The sequence below is a fragment of the Triticum dicoccoides genome, chromosome 6A (assembly GCF_002162155.2).
Source record: "Triticum dicoccoides isolate Atlit2015 ecotype Zavitan chromosome 6A, WEW_v2.0, whole genome shotgun sequence".
NCBI classification, from domain to species: domain Eukaryota; kingdom Viridiplantae; phylum Streptophyta; class Magnoliopsida; order Poales; family Poaceae; genus Triticum; species Triticum dicoccoides.
In genome coordinates this window covers 629,767,628-629,784,956 of record NC_041390.1, presented here as the reverse complement: position 1 = coordinate 629,784,956, position 17,329 = coordinate 629,767,628, and the positions used below count along the sequence as shown (strand labels likewise).

Below are 17,329 nucleotides of genomic sequence, written 5' to 3'. Positions count from 1 at the left end.
TCTTTGAAAAAGAAATCTGTATAAAAACAATGTTTGGTCTATGACAAAAGGGTACAATGTGTGTGAAAAAATTAGATATGTGTTGAAAAAAATAGAAAGAAAAAAGGAAACAGAAATAAAAAAACTTAAGGAACCCAGTAAGAAACCAGGAAACCCGAAACACAAAAGAAAATAATGAGAAATTAAAAAATGGAAAACTGCTAAAGAAACACAGAAAACTAAAAAAACAAAAAATACGATGAAACCCAGCACGGAAACATAGGAAAAGAGAAGACAAAATATGCCACTTAAATACTGCTCCCGGAGGAACTCATATTGAGTCGGCCAGTTGCACCTCGACATACTGCTCCCGGAAGGTAACGTCATAATAGGAGCTTATTTTATCTTTTTTGCCACAAGTTCCTCGAATTTCATTTAGCCATGACATTGCGCACCCACCACATGCACTGAATTATCTTGCATCCAATTCTTTTTTTCAGATTTTTTCGATTTTACTGTTTACCGTGTGCAGATGAGCCCGCGCGCCGAACTGAATATTCGCAAACCATGCCCATACAGACTACAGAGAGAATAAGACAGGAGTGGAAGCCCTACAAAATGCTCCCATTTGAGTTGTTGCTTGTACAGACTTGTAACCAAGATTCCTTGAATTTTCATCAGATCGATTTCAACACACAATTAAGTTCAGATTCAAAGCCCAATAATATCACACCGATAATGAGGAAGATCTAATTCAGGGTCTGGGCGGTGCATGCCAGTACTACTACTAGTAACTACCACAATTATACTTCCTCCGTCCGGAATAAGTTTTTTTCAGGGGAAAAGGCATTTCATTAATTAATCATGGTTTTACAATCCTCTGAAATAAAAATGCTAATCTCCTCGGGTGCTTTTGTTAACCAACACACAGTGCGTTGTTGTCCACGGCCGATCCGTCTGGAATAAGTTGACGATCAAACGGATGTATCTAGATGAATTTCAGTGCTAGACACGCCCGTTTGAGTTTCAGCTAAATTTGGACGGGGGAGGGAGTATTTCTCACCCCAAAAAAGATGCTACTACCACAATTATGTGTAGAGTACGTGCGTACAAAGAAAAAGTGAAAAGTCATAGAGAGAAAAATAAATATAGTGCTAGAGATACTAATCCGGCCCGGTAAAACGAACCCGTGAAAACAATGAGGAGATCATTTGGTAGCAGATGAGCAAGTAAGTGAATACCCTACATAGTGTGGGAATTGACCAAGAAACTCCCTCATGGGCATGATCTTCTATTTTTTTTCTGAGAGAAAGAGGGAGGAAAAAAAAGAAAGAAAGAAAGAAAGAGAGAAAGAGAATGTGGGTGGTGAGCGTCCCCGGTGCGTCTGCCACCACGCATCCATCCATCCTTGAGTTTGGTCCGGTCACTGGTGTGGGTGTGGCTGTGGCGTCACGCAAGCCTACCAAAAAGCAAGCAGAGCTTGGGGATTTCCTCCTCTTCCTCTTCTCCCTCTGCTGAACCTTCCTTCCTTCCTTGTCGCCCTCTGCATCCTCTCACCATCTGTCTTCTTCTTCTTCTTCTTCTTCCCTGCGAGCACGGGGATCTGATCTGAAAAGGCTTCCGAGGTAAGTAAAAACTACCTGGCTGCCTGATTAATTACTCCGCTCAGCTCTCCTGGGTAAACTTGGTTTCTAGTTAATATTTTTTTGTTGCCAATTATTCCTTTAGATAATTGACTATATCTGCATCAGCATGCATGCTGATTCAGGTTTGTTTAATTCCTCCATTTGCTCAGTGTGGTTGCGTGGAGGATCTCCATCCATGCATTCATTCATAGGATATTTGTTCTATACTATTGCAAAAGTACCATATATACCGAGAGTGTTCAGCAGTGTGTTTGGGGAAACAAAACAAAAATCCTTCTCACCTACTGATGAAAATATGCAGGTCTGTGGAGAAGAGTAAAAAAAATTAAGGAAAAGATGAAAAAAAAAATTGAACTCGGGACCTCTCACACCCTAAGCGAGAATCATACCACTAGACCAAATGCCCTTTCTTGTGTTCCATTCTTTTCAAAGCCTATTTGTCATGAGGTCTCCGAATCAGTATTACTTAGACTTTCAGGAAAATAGGAGTGGTAGGTTCGGCCAGCGTTACGGAGTCCTCTGTTTTTCTTCTTCTTTTTTTTGTGCTTCGTCCCGACAGACAAATAATTCTTCATTCGTCTTCTTCCAGGCTGCTCATACAAGTCAAGTGGGTCCATCTTGGGACCTGTCGCGTCGTGGTGATCGGCCGACCTCCATGATGAATGTGCTCTCCAGCGGCCACCCGCAGAGCCTGCGCATCCATCGCCACCACCACCACCACGACGTGTCATCATGTCCACGCCGGAGCGGCTCAGGCCATGTCGCAGTTAACCCTCATCCTAGCATGACCAGGAGGCTTTCTTCTAGCTCCTTCCGCCGAGGCGCCGTCAGGGCCGTTGCCGACGACGGCGGCGAATCCAGCAGCGGCAAAGACGACGACGGCGACGACGACGACCAAGAGAAGAAGCGAAGAAAAGACGACGAGGAGGTACCCTAATCTCTTGTTCACGTCGATCGATTGCTGACGAACAGGGGAGCTGACTGACTGGTCGATTGCAGGGGGCGTCGTCGAGGCGGAACCGGGAGGATCTGGAGCGGCTGGTGGGGGCGCCCGACGACGACGGCTTCAGCGGCCTCGACCTGGCCACGCTCATCCGGAAGCGCTACGGCCGGAGCTACGACGTGACGCTCATCCGGAAGCAGTTCATGGGGCGCAACCTGCTGGCGATGAACGTGATGTGGAAGTACCGGGAGCAGCGCTCCTTCCCGCTGACGGAGGAGGAGTACCTGCTCCGGCTCGACGACGTGGCCAACACGCTCCGCTCCTGGGGCGCCGTCGCCCACGTCCGCAACTCCCTCGAGACCACCAAGGACCGCCCCCGCATCGGCAAGGCCGTCAGCATCTTCATCGACGTCGACTCCGCCGGCGGCGGCAACCGCTCCGACGAATGGATCTACAAGTAGTCAATGCTTCACCAACGCTAGCTGCCAGCGTATGTCGTCTCTGAGATTCAGGTGGAGCCGTCCACGATGCGCATTGCTTCCACACGATTGGATCACATGCTACTTTGTTTATACTCCTACATGAGAAGAAATGTCTTATCTTTAGCTAATACCCAGTTCTGACCTATATACATTTCCCAAAGGATTCAAGCAGACAACTGAAACTGGTTATTCCCACTTACCAGTATCTAATTAACCACAGCAAAATATACTTAGCCAGGGGTACGAAAACAACAGATGATGCAATGATTCCTGCGCATATACGTATAACATAATCCTGAATTCAAGCCCATATATGCCTGCAGCAGACTACATTGCGTACACATGTTCATATAGCCGGACCGCAACAAACAACAAGTTATTGTTGCACCATCCAATGTGATAAACTGGCAACTCAAATTCACATGCCCACCTACGGCTATGGGAGCACCCAATTAGTCACAATGCAAATACCTTATTATGTGAGGAAAGAACTATCCTATGCACTGAGCCACTGAACCAAAATGTCATATAGTATGTGAGAAAAATACTACTGCCTCCGTAAACTAATATAAGAGCATTTAGATCACTACTTTAGTAATCTAAGCACTCTTATATTAGTTTACAGAGGGAGTACTTATCAGGAACAAAGGCAAGTGTTGAATCATAAATATCTGCAATCTCCTTTGCAAAATACCGGGTAAAAGGACTGCTCACGTTCATAAATTCAATACTATCGAAATATGAAAGAGCAGGATTGAGTTTTCCTCTCAGGCAGCCTACATGCTGAATTATGAAATCAAGCAATCCGTTGATTCAATCCTTTAAATGAGCAGTACAAAGGCAACAAACATATTGGACTTCTCTCTGTAGTGCTTGGATCGTTCAGATCTACGGGTTCAAAAGGTGCCCACTGCTCCCAAAGTTACACAGAGAACAGTATATCTAAAGCACCAAGAGATGAATTGTGATACGTAATAAAGAAGTGGTACAAACTGCATCTGGTAACTGAAGTTTAATGCCCGCCTACAGGGGAGGCGACAGCAGAGCTCCCAGTAGTTTGAAATGCAAATACCTTATATGAGAAAAGATCTATCTTGTGTCCTGAACCAAAGGAACTGCTAGAGTCAACCGGCCACAAGCACATGAAGAAACACAAACGTCTAATAGATTTCCAGTGAAACAAGAAAACAATAACTTATCACCCGCTTACAGGCGACAACATACTGTCCCAAGCGGGTGGTGAGTTACGCTTTCATCTCGGCGAGCGCGAGCTGGAAGGCGTCCGCCTCAACCTTCTCCCACTCCTCCTTGGCATCACCCTTGGCGGCCTTCTTCATCGCCATGCCGAGCTCCTTGGCATGCTTCACCTTCCTGCTCTTCACCAACCCTTGGATCAGACCCTTGACAGCCTGGAACGGCGGCGCCCACTTGTTGGCCAGGCACTCCTTGCACAACTCCAGGGCAGGGACAAATGCGTTGTTTTCGACCAGCGCCTCGATCAACATGATATAGGTCTCGAAGTTGGGCGACACACCTTTCCCGTTGAGTCTGGGCACCTCCGGCATCCTCTTGAACAGCGCCACCGCAGCGCCCACCTCTCCCTCCTTGCATAGCCCGCCGATGACAGTGTTGAAGCACTCCCGGTTAGGCGGGATGCCGTTGGCGCCCATGGCGTCCAGCAGCTCCTCGGACTCGAAGCTCCTGCCCTTGGCGCAGAGGGCGGACATCCGGAGCTTGTAGGTTGTGACATTGGGCTTGAGCCGCCTCTTGCCGCCAGTGACCTCCTTGAGCAGCAGGTCAAACGCGGCATGGTCACCTGTCTTGAGGTACCCCTTGAGCATCTCGTTGCACGAGACTATGTCTGGCTGCATGCCGGCCTTGTCGGGCATTCCGTCGAACACCTGGCGGGCGCCGGCGACGTCCCCCGTGGCGACCATGCATTTGAGGAGCACGTTGTGGGACACGACGCCCGGCGTGATGGAGAGCTCGGCTGAGAGGTCGCGGAAGGCCTCGATGGCGCGGGCGGGCTGGCCGGCGTCGTAGTAGGCGGCGAGGAGGGCGGAGAGGGCGCGGTCGGAGGGGGGCACGACGAGGCGGAAGGTGGAGAGGGAGTGGGTGGGCATGCCGGCGGCGGCGTAGAGCGCGATGAGGCGGATGAGGAAGCCCTCGGAGGGGTGCGGCGCCGGGAGGGCGGTGAGGGAGGCGGAGAGCACGGAGGAGACGAGGTCGGGGCGGGCGGCGGCAGTGAGGCGGGAGACGGCGAGAGAGAAGATGGAGCGGTCGCCGAGGAAGGGCGGGTACGGGATGCCTTTCAGGAAGAGGGCGACGAGCTCGTCGGGCGGCGTGGCGGCGCTGCGGATGGAGTTCTTGATGCGGACGAGCTCGGCGGGGCTGATGGTGGGGGCGGTGGAGGACTGGGCCTGCGTGGAGAGGAGGCGCACGAGGGCCTGGCGGCGGAGGAGCAGCGCCGGCGCCGGCGCGAGGGCCCGGCGGAGCGCGGCGGCGGCGGCGGCCATCGGGGAAGGGTTTGGGAGTGGGGGAGGGGACGCGAGATCAGGGCAATGGGTTTAGCTTGGACTTGGATAGGCCACTAGTATAAGAGGAGTGAGCCGAGGAATGATCTCGTCCGTTCACCTTGCGATCCAACGGCTGTCCTGATTTCGACATTTCTCTTCCAATCCAAAAGTCAATCTGCAAAGCTTGCAGAAAAGGATGCCAACTGAAAGAAGCAGAGGTTTCGCGATTCGATTACATAAACTCTAACTACAAAACCGGATGTTTAACCCCCTATATATAGTCTCGACAAACATCGTCAACAAACCCATTTACACGGATGGTTTATTGTAGGAAGGCGAACTATGGCTTGCAAGGACTTAGATTTGCCGCTCAGCGACGACCTCCCACACGGTCTAGCCAGCCTCCACCACCTCGTTGGGATTCCAATGTGTAGGAGCTACCACGAGTGTGTTGGTTTACTATGGCACAGGGTGAAGGCAGAGTACATGTCATGCCACGCCAACTTGAGTAGGGAACACGTGGATCTGCGCTAGTAGAGATCAGAGTGAGAGATGGTTCGTTCCATCTCGTTCACGGGCCTAGCTGACATCGACGCGTACAATGTCGGTTGTTCAACAAAACAATTACCGACCTCTTTAATTCGCGGGATTTCCAAAACACGGGAACACAAAAAATGAAGGATATAGTGAAATCTTACCTTGAATACTACAGGATTATAAGGGTGTTTGATCGATTGTGCACAGTAACAACTAAGATTCTTTCAAAGATGTTGGTGTGGGTGAAAATCTCTTATGAAATCGATTGTGCAACTGAATTCCCCTGAGAACATGAATCCTCCAAAATTCATTTTAGAATCCCCTTAATCAAAGAGGCCTGGAGGTCGCGGGGGCGGAAGAGAACCGAGGAGGGAGGGTGGTGGTGGTGGCGACGACCAGGGACCTCCGGCGAGGGGGAAGAGGGTTGGGGCGAGCAGTGGGGAGGAGGGGGAGGCAGTGGCGGAGGCTAGAGGAGGAGAGGAGGCTCATGGTGGCCGGAGTCAAGAGAAGACTGGTGATGACTGCCGCGCCGAGGAGAAGAAGAGGGATACGGTGAGCTCCAGCGAGCAAATGAGGTGAGGGAGGAGGTGGTGAGGTGCGGAGGGGCTCGGAGGCGCTTAAATAGCCGCGGGGGAAGCCTCTAGAGCTCACGGGCGAGCTCGAGCTGAGCTCTAATGGAGGACATGAGCTGTTTGTGGCACGGGTGCGGCAACGGCGACGTGACCGCAATGATTCAGGGCGGGGCAGCAATGCAAGGTGATGCAGGGGCTCACGGGGCAACTGTTGGATAAGGTGGGATGACGAGAGGCAAAGGAAGGCGACTACAACAGTGACGGGAACTCTCCTGAGCACGAGTTTTGGCTGGCATGACCCATGGTCACCGCGTGAATTGGCGCACGCGGTGCCAGGTGATCAGCCACATCATGTCTGGGAGGTAGACTGTTCAACACTGAGTGCCAAGGAGGAGAGAAACAAGCATAGTGGCCAATGATGTGATCCCAGCTAGCAGGTTTGCAGTTGCACAGAAACCTGTTTGTGCTGAGTAAAGGGGGCCCAAGCTTAGCCACGAAGGAATGGATTTGTTTGGTGATGATCACATACTAAGACGATTCTTATCACCAAAAATCGGCTTAATAGGAGGAGTTTAGATGGTACTTGTTGTAGAAAGTGCCAAAATCGCCAGATTTGGAAATGATGAAGTAGCACTCACGTATGTGCTTGTAATGAGCTGAAAATTGGCATGGCCCTAATTGGACAAACGAGGATGCTCAAAAAGTTTCATGCCATCTGGATTAGCCAAACTAGCACTTGCTTCATAAAGCATCTCTCTAGACAGAATCTTGGAAAAATTGCACAAGGCAAACGGTTTGATGAATTGAGCCAAAACTTGGTGGAGAGAGTTGATATGGATAGGAGAATGCACTGGTAAATTTTCAGCTTAAGTGAAGCAATATAAATATTGTTGCTTCACAAAGTGAAAAATCTGACTAGAAACCAAGATTTGATGCTGAGCTCACATGGAGAGGTTACATGAGCTCCAATTTGGTGGAGAGTCATGATTTGATCAAGTGAAGGATGTGACAAAAATTTCAATTAATTTTGATATGCATAGCTTATAGCTCCTTCACAAAGTTCCTTCCTGGACAAAAATTTTGGAAAATTTCTGAAAAATATTTACTAGGCAAATGAAGTTGAAATTTGGCACAGGGCAATTATATGTACAGTAAAAGGTGTCCAAAAAGTCTGGGGTCAATCAAACAAAGATAAATAGCACTTGCTTCACAAAGTGCCATTTGGGACAGAATAGGAAAGGAATTAATTGAGCATGATAAATAACATGGCAAATGAAATATTTTGCCATTTTGAGGAAGATATGACCCAAAAAAATTATGAGAATTATTTGGGTATTTATGGAGTGACAGAAAGATATGTTGCTTCACAACCTAGGGTTTAAAGGGTTATTCCTTTAACAAAAAGGACTATGCCCTAGAAAAAGAATATTGGATTAGGTCAAGGATGAAAATGACCTGATCTTGGGATGATGATGAGGATGACAAGCCACCATAAAACCTAGGAAGACATGATCTTCCCAAGTTTCAGAACCACATAGAATATAAAGTCCTAATTATGAACATGGAAATATAATAATACAATAATCTAGGGCATACTTCCAACAGACTCCCACTTGCACTAGATCAATAATCTAGTTGCATGTTTTCTTTGACACCCATGGTATCTGGTATTTTCTCATGCTTTGCTCATGGTATAGTCTTCGACATCGGGTCCGACACATTCAAAACCTTGTAATACTTGTATTGTTATGTATGGTCTTCAGCTATGTTTTAAATTTCCTTTTGCTTTGATCAATGTCACTATTATTCATAATGTAGTGTCATTGGTTTCATTGCACTTAGGATCATCCAGTCTATATCAAGACACTTCTTGATTCACAAATTCTCATCCTGTCAAGACACTTGTTGATTCAGACAGCCTCCTTTGAAGCATCTCGAGCATCAACATATATTTGTTTGGGCTTCCTATTTGCGTGCCCCTAGTTCCTTACTTCTACTAAGTTTTGCCCCACCACCTTAACGCTCTTCACTTTTCTTTCCTCCCTTCGTCCCAACCTCGCAAATGCCCAAATGAAGCATTCTGTTGGGTCAAAGCCCATTGACCCTTACTTAGATGATGTCCTAATGAGTGGGACCACCTCAAAAGTGTGCCATTGACGGCGAATCCTAGCTAGTGGGCCCAAAGCTGGGCCGAGCTAGTGCCTCATGTGTGTGTGTCTGCTTAAGGGCCGCTCGGTGGGTGTTTTAAGTAACTAGGTCAGCCTGTTGAGCCTGCTTGAATAGTGCCCAATACATTTTCCCATTTCTAGTCAATTTTAGAAATTCATAGAACATTCATTTCAACTCTAGTTGAGTCGATTCAAGTTCCTAAGTTCGTCACATCTTCAGGCCTATTTCATAGCTAATTTGCATAATTATACATGAAGCCTTTCTATGTATCTTTGATTTAAATATTTATTTGATATATATAGGATTTCTTTAGAAATTCCTAATCAATTTCCTGTTGGTCCAACTCCAGTACAAAAATGTCTATAAATCTTTATTTGGCCTCACTAAGTTGTGTGACCAACTGCGTGGGTTAAACCACATGCACTTCCTATTCTACACTCACTGCATGGAAATGTCACTATAACACGTACCCACACAAGCGCAATGGGCCTATGGAGCTGTTTTTCTATTGGAATTCAAACTTTGCATTCCCTTCTTTTTAAATCAAAAAAAGGGGACATCATGACACGAACAAAAACATTGCCAGTTCAGGCCAAACAGCACAGTTTCTGTAGTCGTGGCTTGCCTTTCTGAAGCATCGCCCAGGAACTGATGAAACTACAAAGGCGCCGACACGTGACACCATTAGATTTGCTGGAAAAAAATGCCCATAGTCTACACATGCACCATTAGATCTGCAAAACAAAAAACTATAGATGTTTGTGAGCCCTCATGAACCACAATTTGAAATGTTTTAGTAGTTGGATATATTGGTCATTCTAAAGTTGTTTCCCAGAAAAATGTGACTTGAAGTTAAGTAGTTGGATATATTGCTCCAATCTCCATTTTTCGTACACCAAATACAGAAATATTACGAAGTAGATGAAGTGAAGAAAATTAAGCCCCCTTGCCTCCTTTCATCCTTTTTAAAGCCCCCTTGACCTCAGACTCCTGGATTCGCCGCACAAAACGCATGCTGATCTCATCAAAGGAGTCGTCCAGTTCAATGGTAGAACTCTCATTCTCCCCATTGAACAGCTTGTCGAAGTACTCCCGCCATCTATGCTTAATCTCCTCGTCCTTCACCAAGAGTTGGCCTGCTCCGTCCTTGATGCATTTGAATTGGCCAATATCCTTCGTCTTCCTCTCTCAGATCTTGGCCATCTTATAGATGTCCCTTTCACCTTCCTTCGTGCCTAACCGTTGGTAGAGGTCCTCATATGCCCGACCCCTTGCTTCACCAACAGCTCGCTTTGCGGCCTTCTTTGCCATCTTGTACTTCTCTATGTTGTCTGCACTCCTATCCAGGTATAGGCGTTTGAAGCAATCTTTCTTCTCTTTAATCGCCTTCTGGACATCATCATTCCACCACCAAGTATCCTTATCTTCGCTTCTCCTTCCCCTAGACACTCCAAGCTCCTCCGAGGCCACCTTACGAATGCAAGTCGCCATCTTCGTCCACACATTGTTCGCATCTCCTCCTTCCTCCCAAGGGACCTCCTTAATGACCCTCTCCTTGAACGCTAGAGCTACCTCCCCCTTGAGCTTCCACCTCTTCGTTCTAGCGACTTTGGCACGCTTATCCCGCTGGACACGAATCCGAAAGCAGAAGTCAGCAACCACCAGCTTATGCTGGGGTATAACACTCTCTCCAGATATCACCTTACAGTCTAGGCACGCACGCCTATCTTCTCTTCTCGAGAGGATGAAATCAATCTGGCTAAAGTGTTGGCCACTACTAAAAGTCACCAGATGTGATTCTCTCTTTCTAAAGAGGGTGTTAGCTACAATCATGTTGTAGGCTAGAGCAAAGCTTAAGACATCTTCTCCTTCTTGATTCCTGATGCCATAGCCAAAGCCCCCGTGCGCCCGTTCAAAACATGTGTTAGATGTACCCACGTGGCCATTGAGGTCTCCTCCTATGAAGAGCTTCTCACCAATCGGTACACTCCTAACCATGTCTTCCATGCCTTCCCAGAACTCCCTCTTGGTGTTCTCATTGTCGCCTACTTGCGGGGCATACGCGCTGATAACATTGAGAACCAAGTCCTCAACTACCAGCTTGACCAGGATAATCCGGTCCCCACGTCTCTTGACGTCTACCACTCCATACTTGAGGCTCTTGTTGATCAAGATGCCTACGCCATTTCTGTTTGCAGCCGTCCCTGTGTACCACAGCTTGAAGCCGGTATCCTCCACCTCCTTCGCCTTCTGTCCTCTCCATTTGGTTTATTGGACGCAAAGGATATCAACACCTCTCCTCACCGCTGCATCAACTAGCTCTCGAAGCTTCCCTGTCAGAGACCCTATGTTCCAGCTACCTAAGCGAATCCTCCTAGGCTCGGCTAGCTTCCTTACCCTTCGCACTCGTCGAGTCAAATGCGAAGACCCTTGCCCATTTTTCACTACATCCGGGCGCCGATGTAGCGCGCCACTAAGGATGCGACGACCCGATCCTCGCTCACTTGCCACCGTATCTGGATCAAGATACAGCGCGCCACCTTGGGGGTGATGGCCCGGCCCTTGCCCATTTTCCACCACACCCGGGTTCCGATGTAGCGCGTCGCTGAGAGGGTTGCGCCCCAACAAAAATCTTTTGGGTTTCATCTCCATAAGAGTGGCTGAGTTTTTACATTGGCTCGCCAAGCCTATCACAACCCTCCTCCTTTACCCGGGCTTGGGACCGGCTATGCGGAGACAACATAGGCGGAGTTTACAAAATACATATGTGTATTCGACAAAATCTGTAGCTATGCATTATAGTTGCTATCAAAAAGACATTGTAAACCTATCTTGGTTGTAAATTACTGTGATGTAAGATGCCACCAAAAAATATATCTCCATCTTGAAATTTAGATTTTTATTGACACTATACATAGGTCAGACAAAACACTGTAATTCAAGCAAAAAACAGTAGCTTTGCTTAAGAACATGATACTGAGTACTTGCAATTTATCTTAAAATTTCAGGATCGAGAAGCTGAAGGAAACAAAGGCGAAGTAAGAATGTGAGGATGAGTCATACCTGCAAGATGAAGAGCATGCATCCCTTCATGTAAGCCAAAAATAGCTTCTTGTGAAAAAGAAAACAAAGATCAGGTTGTTGTATCTAAATGGTTTGTAAAATATTGTATTTACAGAATGGGACGTACACATTTACTGAACTTCTTTAGAATGGGGCACAAAACTGATAAGAATACAAAAATATTCAGGTAAACTAGAAGTGACACATTACTGAAAATTACAGCCCAAAACCACTTTAAATTCAGGCAACCAAAAAGAGAAGGAATACACATTACTGGGCAAAAATGCACATTAAATTACAGTGCATATTTTCAGTCTAAATATTTTCAGTTAAGTAACAATGATTTGGACTGTAGTTTCAGTCTTTTATTAGTCTATCTTACACTGAAATTTTACATTGCAAACACTACCATTACAAAGGGAATTCACTAAAAGTACATAGGAATTTACAATGTAAGTATGAATATTAGATTGACTGAACTTATTCTTTGCACAAGTGAGAAATCTGAAACCCTTCTTGTACTTGGGCTGCTGCTACTAGTACAACCTAAGCACTAACAACAATTGAGCAAGAAATATAGTGCAGGACGAAATTCTGCGTTGCCGGCCGGCGAGGCTGAGCAGCAGGTGGGGGATGTGAGCGCCGGACGGGGAGAGCAGAGTCACTTGGAGTGAGTGTAGTTGTGTCTTGCTTGACTTGACCGATGAATCACATGTCACTACGTACGTACTAGTTTTGCTTGACTTGACCGACCAAAGTCTTAAACTATGATTAGCATCCACTGACCCGGCAAAAAGGAGATTAGCCTCTAATGATGATCATACGTATGCTAGTACTTGAAGCAGGTAAAAGTATATGGGAAAGAAAAGCATTGGATGCCCTGCTCTGCTCTGCCCTCCCCTCTTGCTGGACCAGATGCATTCATTAATCGACTGGAATCGTTCAATGTGGGTTAGTGAGCACTAAACAAACAATGAGGATTGTAGGTGGGCAGAAGCTGTAGGATGCTGTGGGGGTGTCGGTGAACAGAGAAACGATATGGGCATAAACACAAGCAGCTTGCGGGCACGCGGACGAGAGCTCACCTCGTGGATGAGTTGAGATGGTACTGCGCTTGCTTCCAGTAACAGCAGGCGGAGGAAGGATAGGACGACGGTGCGCGCAGCTTCACTTCGTCCTTGCCCGCCGCTCGGTTCGGTGCCTCCTCGCCGTCCGCTATCCTCATACCAAACACATCCATCCATGGCTTCAGGCCCACACCTTGCAGCTTCTCCATGGCCCGCCCCCTTCCTTCAACTACCTGCACACAACCACGCGAACACACATCAGATCCGGGGAAGAAGAAGAAGAACCAGAGGAAGAAGAAGATGCTACTTTTGGAGGGGATCAATCGGCGTTAGAGGTTGGACGCCGTAGCTAGGGATGGAAGGAGGAGTCGTCCCCCTCTGCTGGTGCCTCGTAGTGGAGAAGGAGGGAGCTCCAGCCGGCGGTGGACCTCTGGTGGTCGCCGCAGCCCGACCACGGTGGCGCGCGAAAGGAGGCTCCTCCAAAGCGGCCGGCGAGAAGACGAGCTGGGGGAGGTGGAAGGAGACGCGGGTTAGGGCGCCGGCGTCCCTGTCATCGTCGTTTGGGACGGAGGAGGCATCTGCGGTGTGGGCAAGATTGGTTGGGGGAGGGGCGGTGGAGAGGGTGGGGCAAGGGACAGGGGAGATAAGGTTGCGGTGCGATGCCACTAACTGTAGCGCGGGCCACGGGTGCTTCGCTACTGCTAAAGTGGGGTATATTAGCTGATCCCGTCAATTTATAGTAGTAGCATGGGAATTGCAGACCGCGCTACTACTAGAAAATAGTAGTAGCGCGGTTTTTATACTCCTCGCTACTACTATAAGCTGTCTTGGGAGGATATTTAGTAGTAGCGTAGGAACGGTAGACCCGCGCTACTACTATTTTTTAGTAGCAGCACACTGTTTTTACCCGCGCTACTACTAGATAGTAGTAGCGCGGCTTCCATTCCCAAGCTGCTGCTATTGCTCTGTCTATAAGCTTTTTCCTAGTAATGACAGTGGACCCAAATTCACAAGCCTAATCCAAAATAATATATGATTAAACATGGATACAAACAACCATCTAATCCAGCAGCTATATTTGAAATATAAAATTACAGATAACACGTGGAAAGAGCCAGTTGTTTAATCCAGCAGCTATGATTGCAAAATAACATGACAGATTACACATGAAAGGAGTTACCATCTAATCTAGCAGCTATCAGTGAAATCATATCATTCCAGATTACACTTGGATAGAGCCAACCATTTAATCTACCGAAGCTACCATTGAAAGCATATAATTAAAGAAGATCCAACTTCCTGAAACATAAGACCTACCTTTCTGTGACTTTTTTTCACTTTTTTTTTGCGGCGCACTGCGATGGGCCAGCCCAATCGACGCACCGCGAGCGACATGCCTGTGCGAAAGCGCGGCATTTTGATGCAGAATGCATCACATAGAAACTCCCGCGCGCACTCCTTTCCTCATGCACCCTTTCGGGCCGTCCCATACGCGGGCCGCCTTGTTTTTCATTTGATTTTTGGCCTAGTTTTCTTCTTCTTTCTTATTGAAATAATTCTGCATTTCAGCAGAGTTCCATACTGAGTGCACCCCCCTTCTCTCTAGCAAGCAAGCACTTTGCAATGAATAGAGCAAAATAATGCACGGCAGAAAAATGCAAGCTAGTAGCGGTGACACTTGACACCCCTCTCTCATCCCCTACAGAAGAGTGCGATAAAAGCCTTCGAACTCTGTAGACCTAGGCTCTACTAAACTCCCATTGGAAGGGATCAAGCATATGTCGCAAAATTCAGTAAGAGGTATCTGATGGGGTTCAGTGTATAAGTTAAACTGCACTTCAGGGGGATTATTCCTAGGAAGGAAACTAAAGCTTTGCACAAAGGAGTTTGTGAGGAGATGATACTGTTCACATTCAGCTGCCATGAAGTCGGTGAGGCTGGCATTAGCAGCATAGTGTGCAAACTCTTGAAGGATTCCGGCCCCTTCCATGAACGGGTTATGCGACCATTCGCACGGCCGTATCTCCGCCATTCTCCGGGTATGGAGATCACTATCAGATGACTCCCCGATAACTCCCTTGGAGTTCTTCTTGGAAGCAAACTTCCTAAAGATACTCATCTTTTCCTATGAACAAAATTCTGAAATTTTCAGTCAACAAAATTTTTCTCAACAAAACTTCACAAAATTGAAGGAAACTACTCATAGGGATGCATAGAGGCTATAGCAAGCATTCAAACTACTTAGAACTCTAAGAATTCAACATGCAAGCTCATCTATAGCAGCACCAAGAGTAGATAATTATTCAAAATATAAACTACAAAAGCAAAAACTAATTGGACAAACGGAGGAGTCACATACGAAGTAACAATCCCCCGAAACAGTTTCGAAAACGGAGCTTCGAGCAAAGCGATCGAAATCCGCGGGTTTGAGAGCAAGAACACAAGAGAGAGAGAGAGAGAGAGAGAGAGAGAGAGAGAGAGAGAGAGAGAGAGCAATGGTGATTTTTTTCTAGAGGTAGGTGGTGATGTGGGATGAAGAGATAAGTGAGGGGGCCCACGTGGGGACCATAACCCACCAGGCCGTGCCTGGGGATCCTGGCGCGCCCAGGTGGGTTGTGCCCACCTGGTGCACCTCCCTCTGATATTATTTGCATCAGAAATTCTTAAATATTCATAAAAAATCGTATTAAATTTTCAGAGCATTCTGATAACTTTATTTTGGGGTCATTTTTTATTCCACGGGAAATTCAGAAAACAGACAAAACATGGCATTTTATTTTATTTAACTAATAAAAAACAAAAAATAAAAGGTAGGGATAGAGGGTAGTGCTCACTAAATCCATCAACTTCATACCTCTCAAAAATGATCCATTAATAAGGTTGATCAGGTCTTATTAACAACCACTTTCGATTAGCATGAAACTGAAGAACTTTCGTAAATCACTAACTTACCTCAACGGGGATATGAGTGTCCCCAACAATAAGCATCTCATATTTCTTTTTGACAGTAGGTAGAGGTAGTTGAAAACTTACAATAGTGATTGTCGGAGATTTTTCAATAACATTAATAACATTCACTTGGAATTGTTTCTTTGGAAAATGCACCGTATGCTCATTACCATTGATATGAAAAGTGACCTTACTTTTATTGCAATCAATAACAGCCCGTACAGTATTCAAGAAGGGTCTACCGAGGATAATCGACATGTTATCATCCTCGGGCATCTCAAGTATAACAAAGTCAGTCATAATAGTAACATTAGCAACAACAACGGGTACAACTTCACAAATACCGATAGGTATGGCAGTTGATTCGTCAGCCATTTGCAAAGATATTTCAGTAGGTGTGAGTTTATTCAAATCAAGTCTTTTATATAAAGAGAAAGGCATAACACTAACATCAGCTCCCAAATCACATAAAGCAGTTTTCACATAGTTCCTTTTGATGGAGCAAGGTATAGTTGGTATTCTCGGATCTCCAAGTTTTTTAGATAATCCATATTTGAAAGTATAATTAGCGAGCATGCTGGAGATTTCAGCTTCCGGTATTTTTATCTTATTAGTGATGATGTCTTTCATGTTCTTTGCATAAGGAGGCATTTTCAAGATATCAGTCAAGCGAGTACGCAAGAAGACTGGCCTCAGCATTTCAGCAAAGCGTTCAAATTCTTCATCATCTTTATTTTTAGTTAACATAGGTGGAAAGGGCATAGGTTTTTTAACCCATGGTTCTCTTTCTTTACCATGTTTTCTAGCAACAAAGTCTCTTTTATCATATCTTTTATTCTTGGGTTGTGGGTTATCAAGATCAACCGTTGGTTCTATCTCAACATCATTGTCTAGTTCTTTATTATTTGTTTGAGTGTCTTCATGAACCTCATCACTATATTTTTCATTATCAGAAGGTGAGTGTTCACTACCAGATTGAGTTTCAGCATCAGAGATAGAAACTTCATTATCTTTAGCTGGAGGTTTTTCTACTTCAGGTTTACTAGAGGTATGCAAAGTCCTATTATTATTCTTCTTCCTTCTCTTTTTAGACGGACTACGCGCATCAGGGTTAACCCTTTGAGAGTCTTGTTCAATTCTTTTTGGGTGTCCCTGATACGTCTCCAACGTATCTATAATTTTTTATTGTTCCATGCTATATTATATTCTGTTTTGGATGATTAATGGGCTTTATTATACACTTTTATATTATTTTTGGGACTAACCTATTAACCGGAGGCCCAGCCCAAATTGCTGTTTTTGCCTATTTCAGTGTTTCGCAGAAAAAGAATATCAAACAGAGTCCAAACGGAATGAAACCTTCGGGAACGTGAATTTTGGAACAAACGTGATCCAGAGGACTTGGA

The 17,329-nt window shown here is 46.1% G+C and overlaps 2 protein-coding genes and 1 long non-coding RNA gene across 6 annotated transcripts; 1 reads left to right on the top strand and 2 right to left on the bottom strand.

The window, feature by feature from the left end:
• Nucleotides 1-1,371: 1,371 nt before the first annotated feature.
• Nucleotides 1,372-3,246, top strand: LOC119318706. Its single transcript, XM_037593290.1, has 3 exons — nt 1,372-1,604; nt 2,215-2,553; nt 2,625-3,246. Exons 2-3 carry the CDS (start codon nt 2,281-2,283, stop codon nt 3,027-3,029), a joined length of 678 nt encoding a protein of 225 aa, XP_037449187.1. The 5' UTR covers nt 1,372-1,604; nt 2,215-2,280; the 3' UTR covers nt 3,030-3,246.
• Nucleotides 3,247-3,991: 745 nt separating this feature from the next.
• LOC119318705 (pentatricopeptide repeat-containing protein At1g61870, mitochondrial-like) lies at nt 3,992-5,602 on the bottom strand. Its single transcript, XM_037593289.1, has one exon. The coding sequence runs from the start codon at nt 5,564-5,566 to the stop codon at nt 4,295-4,297; it is 1,272 nt and encodes a 423-aa protein (XP_037449186.1). The 5' UTR covers nt 5,567-5,602; the 3' UTR covers nt 3,992-4,294.
• Nucleotides 5,603-9,192: 3,590 nt separating this feature from the next.
• On the bottom strand, nt 9,193-13,600 carry LOC119318704. Of its 4 annotated transcripts, none has more exons than XR_005154217.1 (4): nt 13,282-13,600; nt 12,993-13,207; nt 11,908-11,955; nt 9,193-9,593 (listed from the first exon to the last, which is right to left on the bottom strand). It is a non-coding gene; the product is annotated as an uncharacterized LOC119318704 (long non-coding RNA). The 4 variants fall into 4 exon arrangements; XR_005154219.1 differs by having other exon boundaries at nt 9,193-9,578; XR_005154216.1 differs by having other exon boundaries at nt 11,908-11,952.
• Between the last annotated feature and the right edge of the window lie 3,729 nt (nt 13,601-17,329).